The 20587-nt window shown below is 49.7% G+C and overlaps 2 protein-coding genes across 2 annotated transcripts in view; both read left to right on the top strand.

Annotated features, from left to right (window-relative positions):
* LOC129382496 (uncharacterized) overlaps positions 1 to 20587 on the top strand; it is a 244060-nt gene that overhangs the window by 158226 nt on the left and 65247 nt on the right. The gene's annotated exons all lie outside the window — the stretch shown is intronic.
* On the top strand, positions 4978 to 17083 carry vvl (ventral veins lacking). The gene has a single exon (XM_055066546.2). The coding sequence runs from the start codon at positions 5978 to 5980 to the stop codon at positions 7217 to 7219; it is 1242 nt and encodes a 413-aa protein (XP_054922521.1). The 5' UTR covers positions 4978 to 5977; the 3' UTR covers positions 7220 to 17083.

Below are 20587 nucleotides of genomic sequence, written 5' to 3'. Positions count from 1 at the left end.
TCGCACTCATATCCGAGCTCTAAGTGCCCGGCATGCCCGGCCAGAGGTACGGCCGAACATCTTCTGTGGAGCTGCGCTGCCTTTGACACGGTCCGAGAAAGGACACTACACTCCCTGGGCGGGAACTGACCTGGCACCCTGCAGGAGTGGCTCGACCTGCCATCGCTCATCGGGCCCAAGGACTCAGTCCAGCATTGGTGGGCATTTTTGGACTTTTTCAGGGACGAGGAAGGGCCTGGCCGCCTCTTTGCAGAGTCGACCTCGGGACCATGCACTCTACCTCGAGGAAGAAGAGGGCACCAGTCCCCCTCCCCCATAGAGCACCCCTTTTCTGCCGCAAGGCTTCGCCTATTAAACGCAGAAATAAAGGCTAAAAAAAAAAAAAAAACCATTTCGCAGACGGTAAAACAATAACTTTTTTCATCTGTTCTTCTTTGCACTGATTCTTTACCTTAACGGCGATGTCTGTATTTTTGTGATATAATAACTTACGACTTGTACCAACCGACGTTCACTCATGAGCCCGCAAGAACACACGGAACTTCTCTCAGCAAAGAAAGCGCTTGTTGCCAACCGCGTTCATGAGAGCTGAGTTCACATGCGATGCGGTTGAAGCTTGCCTTGCAGAAAGCCTCCGCACATATATACATACGGCGAACCAAAACCATTCCCGTTTGAGCTAAACCGAAATGAACAATGGGCGCGACTCGATGCCTATGTATACGGCCGGCGCCCTTGTATCACGCCACTTGTGTACCACGCACGCAGACGTAACTAACGCGTTGACTGTATCTTATACGAACGCAGATGTGCGCCATCAATTTTTCACCCAACAGCGTCCTCCAAGCGTGCGTATGCAGGCTGTATACCCCAAGTCTCAGTAAACTATGATACAGACCGAGTGCTTGCCATCGACATCGATGCAGTTGATTCTGTCCAAATGCGACGACTGCGAGTGTCTAGAACACCTAGCAACCCCCCCCCCCCCCCTCCCCACCTGCGGCCCCCTTCCTTCTTGGTGGAGCACAAACTTTCGGGCCTGAAGTCACGAAAACGCTAAAGGCTTCGAAGGTGCTATCAATAAAGCGTCGTTGTGTGCTCACGCGGTGCGAGCGTTTTGCGAGCTTGCGGGCCGCAAAGTTTCGTTTCCATTTTTCGCCGACTGCAGTGCATGTGTCTATAGGAAACGCGTGCTCCGTCTAACGCGTGTGGGTTGAGTGTCGTGCACGACACTTGGCGCGTCGACGTCCTCCGCGCGTGTTTGGTTTCGTCTTATTGAATATTATATACCGGCGAGGGTCTCTGAGGCCGAGTATAAATGTATGGGCGGCCTGTCGTTGCTGGAAGTATATATATACCGTGGAGGCATCGCGTGATTGAAATCGCGAACCACGTATACGCAGCTTTATACCGGAGCGAAGCGACGGCACGAAACAGCCGGCGTGTGTGACGTGCGTGTATAGAGGTGAGGTGTGGATATATATATATATGTATAAAATAAGTCGAGAAAGTGAAAAGCAAAGAAACAATCTATTGGCTCTGTTTGCGCATTTGGAAATCCCTGCGTGATTGGAGCTGGCACGCCGCGCAGACCCCGCGATTGATCGGCCCTAGCTTGCGGGTCCGTATATACCGCACGCACGTATACGTGCGCATGTGTGGACATGCGAAGGCGAGGCGCCACGATCGACTGTGGAAGATATATAGCGTCGCGTTCCTGCCGCATTGGCGGTTCGGAATTTCGATGTCTGAGCAAATTTTCTTCCGCAAGGACTTTACGGATTGTCGCCGTTGGACTGGGCGAATTGCAGGAAACGAGCTATTCGATGTGGCACAGAATTCGCGTTTATCCGCAGCGCCACAGCTCTGAAGGCGAGCGTCGTCTTCATCCGGCAGTTGCAGCGTGTATTATGCAAAGCTAAAATGTCCACAGGAAGAGAAAAAAAAGGTAATCGGTTCGTTAGAGTTGAAGCATACCTTGCGAATGCGGGATCTACGTTATCCGTCTGCACATGACATCGTGAAATATGGCGCTGGAATAGGAAGGACCAGCATACGCGAGGACTGTACGAGAGGATATATTTTCCGACACTGAAAAGAGCAGCAGATACGGCGTATAAGACTAGCTGGCCGCAACATTCCCTTTTGCAATTCTTAATTTTCTGTAGGAAGTGTTCCCTTTGTCACTTTGAGTCGACGCGTGTTCCTCGCACGAATGGAAGAAGACGTGACATTTCATATATATCTGCAGGGGCCAGAGGGCACATGCAACCTTATTCCATGTGGAAACATAAGCAGGCTGAAAAACCTGACTATAACACCATAATGCATGTCTTTCATACACTGATTAAATGCTCAGCGTGCGAAGGACTATTTGCCACTGAAGTTCAAGTTTTCACCGTTCTTACCCTGAATTCCGTAGAACTAGTGGACAGTTGGCTTTCAGAATTCTATCGAGTACGAAAGCCACATGAACACTTTGACCGCCCTATAGCATCTGATCCGGGCCGGTTTCGATGAAAGTTGTCAGTTCAAAGACTTTATTTTCTTTCGATGAGGGCGCTTTTGCTCTGAAAGTTTCTACGGACATCTGCGGCCGTCTCTTAGTAACTTGAAGGACATAAAAAAATAATTAAAGAAAAGCCCAAGGTAACCACATTAAGCTGGCAAAGTCGATAGGTACAGCAGTAAGCAAAGAAAAGTAATTCTCACCGTTTTATCACTTCTGAAGCCCCTCGAGGACAATCCGGCTCGTGCGACAACTTGGAAGAAACGGGAAAAGCTATAGAAAGTGGTCTATATAGCGCACGACAAAGTCGGGCACGGACGACCGTGTATGTGTGCGTACGTGTCAGGGTCTGTACATACAGGACAGTGTCGAAACGTGCCACAAGCATAATCCACGGCCTGCGGAGGACACCAGACATGAAGCGGCCGTTCTTCGGCGCCGCCAACTCCGTATATCGTCTCACGGCGAAACGATCCGGAAACCTTGTCAAGCGCCGAAGGTTTAACCCGCACAACGCCATAATGTCGTGTCCGCTCCTTATAAACTGCGGCCTTCACACGCAGATCGCCGAGCACCACCGGTAGTAGACCTCGTTGATCCAGTCGTCTCTGCGACATCCTCGTGTCCGCAACAGCATGGCCACAAGCTACACGCACAAACGAGCATATGGCAACCTTGGGTCGGCCGTAGCCAGTGACTGCGCAAAACACGCGGGAGTGTGCAAAGGAATGTCCTCCGGGGTATGTCTCCTCTGAGCGTGTGCGCAGGACAGTGGCACAGGAGCCAGAAAGGAAGGGAGGGGGGGGGGGGCGTATTCGCAGGAATCACCCCTGCATGCGAGTGGGTGCTCCCCCGGCTTAACGTAGTGACTCCTATTTGCACTGATCGGAATCCAAAAACGCGCTGGCCAGTTCGGTGCCTGCGAGGCCTACAACACTGCAACGGCCGCGTCGGAAGCCGGAGGAGACGCGAACATTAATAAAACATTTCCGACGGGCCTAAACAGCGGAGGATAATGCGTGCAGCTGATCTGCTGTTCACTATAATGCTGCCGCCGCTACACTTGCACGCTGTATGAGCGTGCGTGTGTATGCTTTCGTGTTGGTGGCTTGTCCCACACGTTCGCGATACCTTTTTTTTCGTGGTTTCGTTGTTTTAATGCCGGGGACCAGACAAAAATGCCTCTCGTACGCGCGAAGTCTCGCCTTGCCACGAGTGTGCACACGTGCGTACGTGAGCTACGCGAGCATCACAGCCTGCGGCTTAATACGGCTACGTTCTTGTGTAGTCGGAAGGTCAGCCGGTGTTCTCTTGCAGGTATATAATATAGTACGTAGCACAGTACAAGGTTCGCTTTCGATGTCAAAGGAAAGCTGTAAGCACTTCGCTTGCCTTGAATTTCGGAACTGAACGAATACTTGGCACAGTTCAGGAAAGGCGCAGGATAGATTCACATGTGCTATATATATATATATATAATTTCTTTTGGGGGGGGGGGGGGGGGGGGGGGTATATCCTCTTTAGGATACCTCGTCCAGCTTTCGTACAGTGTATTGTCCGTGTTTGCCATGATCTACGGCGAGCGAAAATTGCCAGAAAAGAATTGTATTTGTCCCCATGGCAGAGTACGACCCGCGGTCTGATACCTGTAAGCCATCGTGCCGCTGTTGTGCTGTTGTCGTTCCGTCGTCGTGCGAACGCCGTCGTTCTCAGCGTTGCCGTTATCGTTGCCCATGTCATGGTCAACGGAGCACATAGAGTGGCTTTCAGTGGCAATTATATCTGTCCCTTGCGTGGACCTCAGCATTATCAATTAAGAAGGCTGTGATTGCTGGAACGACAGCTGGGACGCGTGGAAGAAAAAAAAGCCTTATTAATACATAAAGGGCAGCAGGACAGGAAATACCCTGGTGTTCAACTGGTTTTACTGCATTAAGACATTTGCCATCTATTGAGCATTTCATTATGATGCCGCTTGGCACTTTAGGGGGTATTCTTTCATGCAGTATGACCAGATTACCTTAGGGTAACCCCATTTTGCCGCAGGGATCAACTACAAATTCTGTTAACACGTCGATGACATAGCCAGTAACGTGGGAAGGTCTCTGGAATAGAGCTGTAATGCTAACATGGACGATATCTGATGGTCCTACTGTAGCAAATAAGTTATTACATAAATGCAATTACTATATAGTGTATCTTTAGTAAGCAACAAGCGGTTTCGCCAATGTATCTTGCTCAATTAACCCTGGAACGAAAAGAGCTTGCGCCGGATTACTTTATTCGTTACGAATACTTTACAATAGGGAACTTGTACCTGGTCTGCTACTAAAGCTTTACCATACTTATACGTGCTTAAAATCAATAAAGCAAACAGATTATTCCTTTTATCATTATTGTTTGCCTTCGCCTTTCCGACAACATCCCAGGAAGGAGTGCACGATAACTCGCAGATCTTGACAAAATCACACTGATATACAGGGCTCGGACCTTGTTTAACTGTGCCTGGCACACGTTACGCCAACTGATGCAAGCAAGCATCATGGTAGTGACACCCCAGTGCAGGGTAGCAAATTTTATGTGCATTTGGCATACCACCTCGCATTTCATTTCTTCGCTCTCTATACGTTTTGGAGTTAAACATGCAATGTGTATATTTATAGAGTTTAGCTGGAAATCCACTCATACAGATCACCATCGTCGTGTTTATTTTCCACGCACGCAGGGCTTCACATCTGTATTGATACCATGCAAGGCAACATTTGCGTCCGGGATACGATAACAGCTGCGCCGCTATATAGAATAGTATGACATACAAACGCGAGATATTAGTCAAGGAATGCAGGGCCTTCTAGAGAAACGATCGCGAAGAGATGCATCAAATATGTGACACGCGAGGAACTTCACAATAAGGACACGAGGCTCCAAAGGGTGTAAAAAGGCTTTATTTAGCTGCTATTGTCAAGAGGGAAATAAACCGACAAGAGCAGCTGCGAAAAAAAAAAAAAAAAAGCTAGTTTATTTGACGGATTCGGGCATCGCTTCAAATGAAAGGATTCGGCGCAAGCTTCAAGTCGAACACGTCGCGTAACGCCCGCAACTGTCTCGCGACGCGAAAGCGAAGACCGTCGATAGTCGAGTGCCACCGCTGCCGGTCGGCGCGCGCGTTCCGTCGAGCTCGCCCTCGCGACGTCTCGTTGTTGTACGGGACGTCCGCGCGTCGGCGCCACCGCCGCGTCGGTCGCGCGGTGCTCTCGGGCGCTGCGTCCCGCCCGCGGGCCCCGTGCGCGCGTGCGCAGTCCGGCCCCCTCGGAAGGCGGCCCCACGAGAGGTGCCCTCCCGCGGGCCCCTCCCCTCCCGGCGAGCAGTGGGGGCGCCCCCGCGGCGGCGGCGTCGGCCCCTCGGGCCGCATAGCGAAGCCAGTGCTCGGCCGAGTCAGATGTGCGCGGCGCCCGTGCGGAGGGCGGCATGGCAGCAGCGTCGAACCCGTACATCGGCACGTCGGCAGTGTCCAGCCTGACGTCGGTGCACCTGCCGCCGAGCCAGGCCATGCAGGTGGCGGCATCGCAGCCGACGGCGGGCTACGGCCGCGAGCCGCCGGAGATGAAGTACATGCCGCCGCAGCCGCACCACCAGGGAGGACCCAACGGCCTGTCGAGTCACCACCACCACCAGTGGGTGTCGTTGCAGACGGACGCCTCCATGTGGTCCATGGGGCCCGGCGGCATGGCCGACATCAAGCCCGCTCAGGCGGCCGAGCTGGGCCACCACCACCCCTTAAGCGGGGGCCACCATGCGCGCGCGGCCACCGCGCAGCACATGGGCTCGTGGCACCCCGCGGTGTCGCCGCACATGGGAGCCATGGGCGGCATGCACCCGCAGCACCACCAACACCACCACCACCCGTACGGCGGCATGAACGGCATGCTGGGCGGCGCGGCCCACCCGGCCATGCGAGAAGTCCCTCACGCCGACCAGGTGCCCCCCCACCCGCACATGCACGGGCAGCACGACCCGCGCGCGCTGGACCACCACCACCACCGGCACCCCAGCGAAAGCGGCGAGGAGGAGGCGCCTAGTTCGGACGATCTGGAACAGTTCGCCAAGCAGTTCAAGCAGCGTCGCATCAAGCTCGGCTTCACGCAAGCCGACGTCGGGCTCGCGCTCGGCACGCTGTACGGGAACGTCTTCAGCCAGACTACCATCTGCCGGTTCGAGGCTCTGCAGCTGAGCTTCAAGAACATGTGTAAGCTCAAGCCGCTGCTAGCCAAGTGGCTCGAGGAGGCCGATTCGACCACAGGTTCGCCTACGTCCATCGACAAGATCGCCGCCCAGGGACGCAAGCGCAAGAAGCGCACCAGCATCGAGGTGTCGGTGAAGGGCGCCCTCGAGTCGCACTTCCACAAGCAGCCCAAGCCGTCCGCCCAGGAGATCGCCTCCCTGGCCGACAGCCTGCAGTTGGAGAAGGAAGTGGTCCGCGTCTGGTTCTGCAACCGGCGGCAGAAGGAGAAGCGGATGACGCCGCCCATCAACCAGCCGCAGGCTGGGGCACCCGGCGGACCCCCGACGCCGGACATGATGATGTGCCACGGTGGATCGCCCGGAGACATGCACCACCACTCCCCGCCGGCCATGATGCAGTCGCCGCCGCCACCGCCCCCTCCTCCACACTCGGCACTTCACCCGGGTCAGTCGCTGGCGGCCCACTGACCCACGCTGTACCCCTGCCTATTCAGCTGCGACGACGCCTAGCCGTCGCCGGTCTGCAGGACAGGGGTGCGCGAGTGCGCCACACCCGCCGCGTACAAAAAAAGTGCAATCCCTCCCCTATACCCACTCCTCATCACGTGCTCCGCGGCTGCTGCTGCTGTGGTGGTGGTGGTGGGTGCCGCCGCCGTGTTGTGTGGCCGGACGGGGTCGCCCCGCTGTTTGTACATAACTACTACACACGCCGTGTGCGGACGATCCTGCCGGGGCCTTCTCCCGCCACCGGACCCAATGCCTCCAGTGTGCTGGTGGTGGGTGCGCAGTGTACGTACACGATGATGCGTGCGCGGTCCCGTTTCTCGCCACCGTGTGAGCGAACCACGATCCTTCTCCGGGGGGGCGACAACACGCTGCAGCAAGAAAACAAGGTGCCAACCAACGACTCTGCCGACGGTCGCGACGTCCTGCCGGAGCGGCCTCCGCTTCGTTTTGCAGCAAAAGTGACGCGACAGCCTGTATACACACAACACCACGCGCACTTACTTGGACGACACCACAACACTCACGACACGCCACTTCGACTCGCGTTTTCACACGTTATACTATGGCGCGTTTCTCCCCTCGACACCCACACTGAGACGGAGACAGGCATGCCCAACTAGTCCAGGTAGGCAGACATCACTTCTCTCGCTCACTTCGCCGGGTCTTTATTTCAGTTTTTTTTTTTTCTTCTTTTAGCCTAGCGCGTTTTCCTGTACGAGCCTGGCTTGTTTTTTCTTTTTTTTGTCTGATCACTCTGCCGAAGGATTTTTTTCTTTTTGATGCACGTTCCTCCTTGGCGCGTCCATTACTATAGTATTTTTTGTTTTGCCCTTTCACTAAGCTCTGTTGTCATGACTCCACTGCATTTATGTTTACTGCCGATTTATTATTATTATTATTTTTTTTTACCGACTGTTCTGCCCAATGGATGCGTCTCTTCGCAGTTGCTCGCAAGCGATCAGTCGACAGTTGCCGCGTGTAAAACGCAAGTGACCGAGTAAGAAAAAAAAAAAAAGTGCCCATTTATTCGTACAAATAGAATTCCTTTTTCATAATGAGAGAAATAATAGTAGGGTCAGGGTTGGGGGCGGTGGGGTAGACTGTGGGTTAAAGTAACGGAAGTAGCAATCTGAAGAAGGCATCGAGATGTCATTGCAATAGCATAGCCAACCCGTCAAAGTTCATATCCATTTAATAGCATATTGACGGACCCCTGGTGACATCACAGCAGACCGGTATTGCATCCAACTTATTCGTGCCTTTTGAAAGAAGCCAGCGCGTTTGCTTAAACGCATATCAACAAGTGGCGTTCGCAACTGCTTAGAGCTCGCTCCAGAGGGACTTGCTATAAGAACAGCCCGCTTCATTTTTCATTGCCCGTGCCTCGCGGGTAGCGCCCGTGCGAACAGTCCACATCGGTCGTCCCGCACGTGCGGGGGGCGATCGCACTGTCTTTCACAAGCGAGACGTAATATACCTCAAAAACCACTTCGCCTGCTGCTCCCGTCTATGTAAGACTTTTTTTTTTTTTCATTCGTTTGGTCATTTTGTTCCGATTGTGTATGTGTGCGTCCGCGTATGGATTGTCGTTTCCTTACATGTGTTTCACGTGTAACTCTCTAGCTGTTCGCTCTATCTGTCTCTCTTTCAATTTTTTTTTTCGCTTGCCTTTTTTGGCGATTCGTTTTCAAATTGTGTACGTAACGAATGGAGCATTGTGTGTCGGACTACATCTGCACGTGTAAAGTTCTCAGTGGCTTTGTGCCGATCTCCGGGAAGGCAAGCGGAGACAGCCGACATGTGAATTCCGTCGCCGACGCTGGCCTTCCCTTTTGTGTAGTGAGCCCATGGCTGCGTTTGGCGCCGAGCAAAACCTTTTTCGGCCGGAACGGCGGGAGCATCGTTGAACACGCTGGCGCGGATAACGAAAAGGGAGGCGTAATGCAGAGACCGTATCTGATCCGCCTCGAGGGGGGCTACGAGGACAGCAATAAACGCGTTACTATACGACAGTGTTCGTGCTTAATAAGGGACGTATTCCTCTTTCTTTAAGCTTAAGCGCCCGGAGAAACTGTGCGAGTCCCACGTGTAGAGATACAATTCTGGTCGTTCTTTCTTCCTCCCACTTGCTTCGAAGCCGAGCGAGTAATTGTACCGCGGCGATCGCTAAACGCTGGTGGCCTTTGCGAATATGGCACGGGCGTCGTCAACTGTGTGCTACTTTGTAGACGCGATAGATGGAGCCCTGCAGCAGTTGCGACGCGAGAGGACAATAGCGTCGGAGAGTCTCGAAAAGAAGGCTGACCTTTTTTTGTCAGCGTCGCTTCGCGTTGAAGCTGTGATCCGGAGATTAAAAAGAGCAACAAAGTGGATCAAAATAAACGCACGAGGTGTGCTTGTTCGCGCGCCCGCTCGTTCTTTCGCTTTCTGACGCTTCGCTTCAGTTGTGCTCGAAGATTTGGCGGCCTTCCGGATACACTTTCGCTTTTTCGCAAAACGTTAGCTAAAGCTTTGCCCACTAAAGTCACGTCGTTAAGGCAATCCGTCGTGGTGGCATAGTAGCTTTTGCGTTGCGCTGCTAGACCCTAGGTCGCGGGATCGAATCCCGGCCGCGGCGGCCGCATTTCGATGGGTGGGAAACGCCAAAAAAAAAAAAGAAAAACTGTGCGCTGGGTGCACCTTAACGAAACCGCGGTGGTCAAAATTAATCCCCTGCCCCACGCTATGGTGTGTCTCATAATCGCATCGTGGTTGTGACAGGTAAAACCGCCGAATTTAACTTGATGTCGTTAAGCTGCCGGGTGCTCAAAACTTCGAGGGCGAAAGCAGCTTCGGTAATACCTCCGCAGTAGCGTGTTGTGTGCACTATCTTGATGTTAATTAAAGTTCACAGAAAGAAAACAAAATACAATATGGAGCAACGAAACATTAGATGAATGACTATATAGGATGCCACGTTAAAATGTAACCGATCTAGTAACAGATAGAGGCAAGCACTCAGCAGTGTTGTATGTACCGGCTCCCTCCCCCTTTCTTTTTTCTAGTAATTACCGCCAAAATGTGCGCACTCCCACGCATATAACAAAGAAAAACATATAACAGAAAAGCGAAATGAGCCTGATTTGTCACCAACCAGCGCGCTTTTGCGTGTGTGCTCTGCTGAAAAAAAAAAAAGGACACAAAAGAATGTTTTAACAAAAGTTATTTGGAAATTCGTGGATTTCTTTCTCCCTCTCCTTGACAAAGACGAACGTGCTCGATCACACTGTGTAGCAACCACATGCGACACTGACGACGACCGAACAAGCGAAGCGGCAGCCTAGGGCTGTGTAGGAGGCACGGCCGATTTCGATATCGCGCGACGGCGACGACTTTCCGTTTTGTCTATTCTATTTAGGCGAAGTCCCGGCTTTCTTTCGCGTGAACTTCTTTTTTCTTCTGCTTCTTCACCTCGGGGCCGCACACACTCTCTCTCTGTCGCTCGCCCTGTGAAATATTCTGCAACGATGTGCTCAGTCTCCTTTGTGCCTGTCGTTATAGCGGCAAGCATCAATTCTTTCCCAATCGACTGGGGTCGGCACATCTGCACTGTGTAAGAAAGCTTGGCTGTCGTCAGGCAGGCCGCGCTTAAATGTTTGCACGCAGGCGCGTTGAGGTGAAAAAAAAGAAAGATAAAGAAAGCAAAAGAAAAACGTAACTTCGAAGAAATGCTTCTGAACTTGAGCGCGCTTCTGAGAAATCTGAGAAGCCGTCGTCGCGCGGCTGTGACGTTAGGGGCTAGCATAGCAGCAATACCAGAGCAAAAGGTCGCCGGGCCAATGCAGAAAGCGTTGGCTGTGGATGTACATAAACGACGCGGAAAGCGGCACGTTAGCGGCAAGCTAGCAGAGGCGCGATACATAAAAAAAATGAAGTAAGAAAGAAAGGAACGTACCGAGGGTCGGTTCATGATGCATTGTTGCTGAGAAAAAAGCTACTGGCGCTCGCTTATGACTGATGCTCTAAATTAGAAAGCGCTCAGGCTCAGTCGAAAGAAGCGCACCTCTGTCGCTCTCAACTGACCTTTCTTCATTTGCTTTCTGAAAATTTTACTTGCGTGCTTAAGAGAACGCGTTAGAACTTGCGCCGCAACTTAACAACCGCCTTGCAGCTTCGAGGCGCCCTATTCCAGTTCTTCTCGCACCTTCACTCGCGAGCCACGTCCAGGTATAGTGTTTCTCGAAGGCGGAGCATCGGACGGCTTTGTGAGATTACAAAATCTGCAGTCGTATACTGACGAGGTTGGCTGAACGTCGAGTGCGGGCGCATAGAAGTCTCCGAGAGATGCTTTGGTCCTGTAGTGAACGTAATTAAACGCTGCCGCAGCGGCTGATCGGTCTCCCGTGATTTCAGACAGTCGCTGCCGTATTCCGATCGAGACGGAAATTGTCAAAAATAAAAAAAAAGAGCCCGTGCGCTGTAATTTGCGTGCGCTGACGCAGTCCACGCCGGCTGAAAGGAACCCGTAGCATCCGCGCTTCCTCCTTCCACTTAGCCCACATGTACCCCTGAGGTGTAAAAGTCGACGAGCCACCGATGTTGCCAAGACCAATGAAAAGAAAGAAATTTCGACGTTAGGCTCGAGCCTTGCACGTGAGATCTACATAGACGAAGCGTCAGAAAGGAAGAGCATTAAAAAAGCACCGGCCACTATCGGAGCGCGTGATGCCATTTAGCGCAGAAATTGAACAGAGCGTCGCACTAAGAGGCTTAAAAATATGATCACCGATGATTTCATCAGCATCAGCAGACCGTTAATTGCCGTCTTCGTCTTAAAATTTTAGGGACGTGAAAGGAAAAAAAAGAAAGAAAATATATTTAGCAGTGATCACGGAAAGCTTAACACTTGCGCTTTTCTTGTTTCTTTTGTTTATTTTTTTGTAAGCTTTCTCTTCCTATTTATTCCTTATCGCGAAGCGAACGTGATATCCAGTTTGGGCGATAAACTGGAGAACGTGCGGAGTGGCGATATCTGCACGGCGTACGGCATAATCAGTGCGCCGCTTCCTGTGTGACTATAATTGCGTAAGCTGTGATTTAATTGGCGCGAAACTGAATGAAATTCTCAATGGCGAAGCGGCGTGGTACGCGCAAAGACGAATGGCTCAACCCATTCAGCTCTCCCGACGGCTTAATTAAAGCAGCGACTGGTCGTTGTACAAGTGCGCAGGCGGGCAAAGGCTGCGACGCAGCCACATTCGCAAATCATTTACGCCACCTCATTGTGAAGGCACCTGTAGAATGGCCTAAATTATGGAATACGATCATCCTTTTGCGGTTGTTGTCCCCGGAGTGTTTACGTCGCTTCCATTGACCTTAACGACAGACGGAGTAAAAGAAATATGAACCGAACTCACGTTTCTTTCTCTTTTCCTTTTCTTTTTTTTGTTGTTAGGAAGAGATAATGCGTGTTTCGAGCATTGCGAAAGTTGAAATTTTGCTTAAAGACACATAAATTAAGCCAAGAATGCGCCGAGGTCGTATCCCATTTGTTGGCTGAGTGCGAACAAGAAATGCTCGTCTACCGCGCTTTGAGTGCAAGTTAATAACGCAAGTTGGTTGAAATTAACCAAAGAGCCCCGCATGAAGCCTGCTTTGATACCTCGTTAGTAGCTTTTTTACGACAATAAACCTCGCGATTTCATTTAAATATTTCTTTTCTTTTTCGCTCTATCAGTTCTGGCCGTCACAAAACGATTGGTCTGAGTGACCGTCAGTGACCAATTTGTTGCGTCATGTTTAGTTGCGATACCAGAGTCGGGTGTCTCTATATGCCAGTTTAATATAGTTGGGCTTCGGCCCGCATTCAGGCCTGCATTTCTGGTGAGAATAGGGAAAGTGAAATGAAAGCAGGGCTATAGGAGATACTAGTGAACTGAGACGTGCACGACGATTGTTCCCGTCGCAGCGACAGCAATAAATGGGTGGTAAAAAAATATTTAAAAAATGAAACCGAAAAGCGTAACAACTATATTTTTTCTTGCTTCCTCCCTTTCTTTTGGTTGCTGTTTGCTTTGACACAGAGCTCTTAAAAGTACAGCTGTACGAATTTTTGTAAGCAGCCGGACGCATCCTATCCTGGAAGTGTTTTTCCCGGCAGTAACCATTTAAGGGATTTAGCAAAGCTGCAGCGACTTTTCAAATTTGTATATTTCGCTGAAGATGCGCGCGAAAGAAATAACTTCAGGTTGAAAACAGTTAAGGCCTAAGCTATTACTGCAACGGAATTTTAAAGACCTTGTCGGCCTTATGGGACTGCAGTTCGCATAGTTAGAGGCAGGTTGTTTCGTGGAAATCACGTTCGTTGTAAGGCATATCATTCGCTAGCCAGTTCTGTTCGGCTGTGCTCCCTCATGTTCGGCGATATGGGATAGCTTTTGTACATTTTTGCAGGATCAGGATGGCTACAATTTCTTTTTTCTTTAAGTATACCGTCACTTCTCATTTCTGAAACTTCACAAGACACACACGACAGAGTGAACATCCTTTTTTTTTTTTGCTCTCCTGTACAGGTGCGATTATAAAATATGTGTGTACAGACTCACTTTGCATTCAGGGAAATATGCTCGTACACAAATGGCAAGCCTGTTACTTGGTCATGCTCGGGCACGATTAACGACGCACTGAAACTGTTCCGATTAAGAAAGAAAAAGAAAATGAGTAAGACGTGCCCGCGGTTTTCTCGCAACAAGTTGTTGTCGACAGCCGTTTTCCTTGGTAGTCTTCGCATCAGGTGACGCATGTGTTCAGATTCCGTTTCAACTTTCGCTTTCATTTCTGTTGACCTGTCTAACACGTACTCCGTTTGACATGTGCTCTCAAAGCTTAAGTCGTCCACGCTTTGTTGACGTAGGATGTGTTCTATAACTGCGGATAGTTCTCCAGAAGCGCGCTGCCTCAAGCGGTAACCATACGAAGCGTATTTCATGCGCCACTGCGTCTATCTCACGCCCGGCGAAAGTCACGTTGTATTCGGGGCTGATTTGTGTATTCATAAGTTAATTACAAGTTAAAACGGCAGCCACACGGGACGCGTTTCTGTCGTGATCGCAGCCTGGACATAAGGCAGCGTGAACGCAGAGCGGGGACGCAGCGCCTACATACGCGTGAAATACGCATCATGTGTTTCGCTTCTATCGGGCCGCGAGGTGTCGCAATGTCGCTGCACGTAGCGCCGTCTGGTGGTAGTCGCTGTTATCACTCATATGACGTTCTTTTGCGCATCTTTGGACACTTCTGCGTCCGTGGTCATCAGATGCCAGCAAAAGAGATATTTCTAAAGAGCTTCTTCTCTCTGCCTCTCTTTTTTAAGTGCAAGTGGCAAATGTAAGGGACTTGGCTAGGCAAAAGAAATACTAACGCATTTACTTTGGCACCTACCGATATGTCAAAGTTATAAGAATCTAATTTTGGATTAGGAAATGGCAACTTCGTATTTGTCTAACGCTAGTACGTCACTTAACAGGTGCTCCAGCGGCCACTTGTATGTGCGTGCCCGAAGTGGCATTGCGACACGTCGCAAAGCGTAGCCGTCTTTGTTGTTCTGCGCGGCTTATTCTTCGTGTTCCGTTTAGAGAGAAAGCAAAAAAGAAAGATGCTGTGCTTCAGCCATCTGGTGCCTCTTTTCTTTCTTTCTTTTTTTTTTTCGAAAGGAGGGGGCGCAGCCATATGTGCGCAGGTCTGAAAACTGAAATAAACGTGCGAAGGTCAAAGAATGACACTTTCCGTGTAACACAGAAACGGCATCTCAGCAGTAGCAATAGTATACCATTTTTTTTTTAAATTTTGCATCATCGACACTATACTCTGTCTCGTGCAGATCGCGCACGCGTATTTGCCTACCTCACCGTGTGCGAAATTTTCAGCAATTACATGTCATCACCGCATACAGCAACCTAGCGATTGGGCATCAGTGAGCGGCGTGACTTGCTCATAGATATATCACGATGGATTGAACGCGTTTTCCAACAGTTGCGCCAGGAGGCCCATGTAGCAGGCCTCGGCGAGATTTAGGCGTTAAAAGAGACTATGCTGAATTAGCGGAGACTAGAAAACGGATAGCATCTGTTCTTTAGACTGCATTCCCGTGCTACTTCATTGCAAGGCATGCATGATTTATTCGAACCTAATGCTCTTTAGAGTTCGCTATAGCCTAAGTTCCTCACAGAATCGCACGTGTCGATAAATGTGCCTATACGTTTCCTCGTTGTTTCCTTCGATTGAGCAGCTGGCACAATGCGTGGGCAGCCTCGTGCAGTAAGAAGATATGTCTTTCGGACGCAATGTACTAAAACTCTTTCGAGTCGTTGCCGCGCTGGTTAAACTGAGTTTTAGTAAATGCAAATAGCAGTTGTAGCACTGGGTGTACAGAAGACTTGTGTGTACATTAAGACCGCAGGATTGCGTTGCGCACGTGAAAAAAACGTTGTCCGCATGCGAATTGGCGGACCTTATTGCTACCGCGGGCCTTTTCTGCGTGTGCTTATACATGCTTTTTTATTGTGCGAGGTCTGCTATAGTGACTGTCTTAATTGTGTTGCGCCGATGCTGTTCTGGCTGTTGGGACTGTCGTCTCGATTTTCGCGAGCTGCCGTACGTGATTCTCGCCCCCTTCTCTTTCTTGTGTTTTGAGCGGGTGTTTTGCTCCGGTGACTTTCCTTGAACACGCAAATGGCCGCTCGTGTGCTTTTTTGCCAACTCATCCTGTTTTATTATTATTGTGTTTTGTGTGTGCCTGCTCTTCTTAGTTGTCACCTTAATTGACGCTCTTCTTTTTTTAAATATACCAAGTGAACGAGCCGCTGGTGTGATCACGCTCGAATCCTTGCGTTCGTTGTCGTATCGTGTAGTGTACGGTCACGTTTGGTTTCTTGCTCCATGCTTATCACGACATTCCAGGAGAAATGAACGTATACTTGTTTACGTGATAGAAAGAGCGAGAAGTGGAAAAGTAACAGAGAAAAGAAAACTATTCCCCACTCGAGCACGGCGTTGTGTTCCGTGTCTCGATCGAGTCATTCAAATTTTTTTTTTTTCGCTTGTGTACATAGAACCGCCTGAACGTGAAAGCGTGCGTGTGTGTAAGTGCGACGCGCGATGCCATGTGTGTATGTGTATGAAAAAGACAAGAAGACGAAGTGATGGGTTATAGTGCATATGTGTGTGCGTGGTGCGCCTGGAACTGTAGTGAAACGACGGTGGCGCTGTCTTTCTTTTTTTTTTTCCCCTCGACATACACACGCTGACGATGGTGTACATAAAAACACAAGAGACTGCGAGAGAGAAAGACTGGTCTATATATGTATACTATATATATAGTTGTCTATGACCATCCCCGTTCTTTTCTTTTCATTTTCGCCGCTGCGGATGGCCAATGGTCGCGTTTGCTGTGTGACTGAGTGTGTGTACATCCCTTGTTCTTTCCGTCTATAACAAACTCACTTGGCCTCTCTACCTCCCTGCTCCCTCTCCCACCCAAAGTATCTTCTTCGGTCTGTGCCGTATGTCGCAGTGCCTGCTATTGGCGCGCGGCTGAAGTGCGTGCCTGCACACCTCGACGTGCACATGACCACCAGGCAAGTGCCGGCCTCCACAAACCACCTTGTTTCTCTCCTTTTTCCACTCTTTCTTCTTTAGGTTTTCGCCTTATTGTTTTTTTTCCCTTTCATTTCCAAATGAGCGAACGATGTAAGAAATGTGAACAGAAGAGTGGTGATTATATGCGGACATTTTTATGATGGACACAGTTCGTATACATAAATATATTTGTGCCTGTAAAAAGCAAAACACCCGACTCCCTTGTCTCTTTTCTTTGGTGCTCTCCGTGAGCGCAGAAATCCACGTGCTTCTGTGAAATTGCACCCCGGGGCACAGTGGTCTTATAGGTGGCGTTCAAGCACAACATCTCGAGGATCAGAGTGCAACAAAATGTACCTATGCTTCGGCATACTCGGAGCGAAACTTGCATGTGCTAAAAATGTAAATGTGTAAGTATCGTTGGTGCCGGAGCCTTGAGTTCTTAGAATGCGCGTTAAATGGCATATGAATTTGAAATCTTCTCAGTGAAGATAACCCTGAGTAGTGGAAGCAAGTAAAAGAAAGAGAGAAAATAAATAGAAAGAAGACACATTCAAGTGTGATAAAGGAAAGGGACGTTTTTTAACGTATTTTGACATAGTCAAACCTACACGCTTTTTTCATTACAGGTACGTGTAAGTGAAGTACACATCCTCTTTTCATAAAGTAATGCTAGTCTACGCTATATAGCACAGAGTTCCGAGGCTGTGAAGCAGGATAACATTCATGCGACGTTATGGATTGGTGCAGCTGCGACGTAACGGATGCGCAATGTGACTCGCACTTTCAGATCGACTTACGCAACGTGGTCAATATACATTGTTTTAGGTTTTAATGACGTTGTACAATGGTACGTAGTGGTGGTAAGCAGGTGGTTCCGTCATTTCTGTAAGGTTTACATCCGGCGTATGTGAGTGAAAAACAACAATAACAAGATCCAATGCAATGTTGCAATCTAAATGTCTCTATAGTTCTTTGGAACGTTGAATGCAGTGAAATGTGCAAGGACATCCGTTCCGCAGCGCTGCGAAATAAGTTCACGTCGAGAAACGACGTTAACGCAGTTACCCTGCACAGAGACCTCGTTCCTATATATTAGATGCCTAGCATGCACTCAACATTTCGCAATCAATCAAACGACTACACATCGGCACTGCCGTGTGTGCCCCCCCCCCCCCCCCCCCCAATATATATATATACATATATATAGCACATCCTCGTGATGGATGTTGGTTCCGCGAAAACTGTCGCTCCCGACTCGTGATGGAGCGGAGGGGAAGGCGCCAACACGAACGTCACATTGTTTCGCATATTCGGCGAACGTCCCTGGCTGTTCGGATACAATGCCGTCATGTTATAGTGAGCTTGCCGCCGCGGTCGTTCAACGGTGCTTCAGAGTGAAAACCACAGCAGATTCTAGCATACACGTAGTGTCTCGTAAACATTTTATGTGGGCTACGATGCGCACGTTGTTTCGAAACTTGCAAGATTTATTTTGTCCCGTCATCTGGTCCGCGTGAATGTGTACTATATACAATATGGTGACGCGCTATGCATAGGCTCCATTCATTAGGCGGCGAGCGAAGAAAAACGATTTAAGTTGCCAATTCACGAGCCGCTTAGGAAGTGACGTACTGTATCGTACACGTACTAGCTTCCCTGGTGATTCGAGTGGAGTGGGTGTGCGAACAGACGTGGGCCTCAGTCGAGAGCCCCGCAGGGCGTTCGAGGCATCATCTTCTTGCTGCGTTCCACGACGCTCAATCACACTTGTCTCTTAACGCCGGTGCTGACATTTTAGTGACGTCCTTTTGCGAACATGTATGCGAATGCCGGCTGCCGCTTCGTGGTCGCCACTGAGGGCTTGCGCTTTGTCTCTTCGGGGATGCAACGAGGCACTTCTTTACCGCATTCTCCCCTGTCACGGTCACATCGCCCCCCACCCCCATGAAAAGAAAGAGAGAGAAAAAAAGCGAAAGAAGAAGAAGAGGAAGAGAAATAAACAGTAGTGCCAAAGATCGAGGGCAGGAAGAGAACGCAGCACAAATGCTGTTCTGGTATTGAACTCGTTCGCTTGCGCTGCAGACGAGGGCAAGGCAGACCACCGGATGGGGTGGGCAGCCTGTTTCACTCTGTGCAGGTGTTAGGCAAGAAGAAACGAAATTAGGCTTGTCGTGTGACCTAAGGATAATTGGTGTTCAATGTGCGATGACACATGGACCGGTGCTGGAATTAGCGTCTGTGCAATTCGTGTCATAAATAAATATTCTCGTGGAGCAAGCGAATAGTAGCAGTTTGTTCCATTTCGCAACCGTATGTTGCGAAATGCATGCACATACGCGTACACGTGCAATGTTCAAAAGGATTTTGTTGCACCGACCGATATTCATGAATATACTCCTGTGTAACACTTCTGTCATACACCTCTGCCGGGCAAAAGGGTGCAGTTATATGAAGCTCAGAGGTTGGCAGGGATTGAGAAGTGTTGTTGAACTCTGCATTCATGCTGCGACACAGCTGCGTATTCATAATTCAGCCACCGTGTCTGGTTCAGCATACCGCATGCTTGTACGTGTACGCGCGGATATTCATAAACTTTCTCCTGCATAATTGCGCAGTCCACTAGTGGCTATCCACACAGCTATTTTCTTGTGATCGATCCGGATCGCTATCACAAGCAGCAGACACCAGGAAGCCGGTCACTATATAAGAAACAGGTTTTGTCTGTATTATAGAGACGTTTTGACGCTGTGGGGGGGCAGATGAAAGTGGTCTCCGAACATCATTTCCTAAACCGCTTTGATACAAACGCATTCTTCAGAATGATCATTAACGAGATTATCACTGTAAAAATTTTTACACCCTTCGGGGTGTTTTCTTGTCCCAATATAGTAACACCCTTAACGCTAGGGCGTTACAAAAATTTATAGTGGACGACAACGGAGCTGTAACTCGACGTGCGATGACAAAAAAAAAAGACGTATTTGAAAACTACGTAATCATTCTGACAGCCTTGTGCGCGCAGAAATATCTGACAAGAGAATTTGACAACGGGAGGTATAAAACTTTCCTGTTGGATAATTCTCTACGCACAAGACTATCAGAATGATTACATAGTTTTCAACTACGTCTTTTGTCATCGTACGTCTATAGTTAGAGCTTCGTTGTCATCCTATATTAAGTTTAAGGGCCCTAACGGTAAGAGTGTTACATGTGCAGCAAGAAAACACCCTTAAGGGTGTAAACTTCTTTACAGTGTACACGCGACTGGTTTTCTGGTAGTAACTGAATATTCGCTCTGGGCTGCCCTCGAATAAAGTCCAAGGGGCCAATTCGTGATAAGCGCTTATAGACGTGGCGCTATTATATATACGCGACAGAAGCTTTGTTGCACATTACAGGATTGTTCTTGAAGCTTTGCTTGTAGGCTACATGAAACGCGCTGCACACGATATTTTGGGCTCGTATACGGCGGGAGTACTTGTATTTCGTATGCAGGGCCAGGGGCTGCAGAGGTATGTCACCTGTCAACAGGGAGTCCCTGCTTAGTGCACTCGTATGCGCAAAGGTCACAGCTTGTGCACGGGATGTGCCTCTCTAGCTCTCTGCTGTTTTGCCGTTTCTCTTTGATCTGTCTTCATTCCAGCCACTGATAGTGCAAACATGCGTGCTCACACAGCGGGAGCCGCGCGGTTGAGGGAACGGATTCGCTCG

Source organism: Dermacentor andersoni, chromosome 6 (assembly GCF_023375885.2).
Source record: "Dermacentor andersoni chromosome 6, qqDerAnde1_hic_scaffold, whole genome shotgun sequence".
In the NCBI taxonomy this organism is placed as follows: Eukaryota; Metazoa; Arthropoda; class Arachnida; order Ixodida; family Ixodidae; genus Dermacentor; species Dermacentor andersoni.
This window is presented reverse-complemented; position numbering and strand designations above follow the sequence as displayed.

Excerpts from the sequence above, each read along its gene's own strand:
- vvl (XM_055066546.2), top strand. The coding sequence starts at position 5,978 with ATGGCAGCAGCGTCGAACCCGTACATCGGCACGTCGGCAGTGTCCAGC.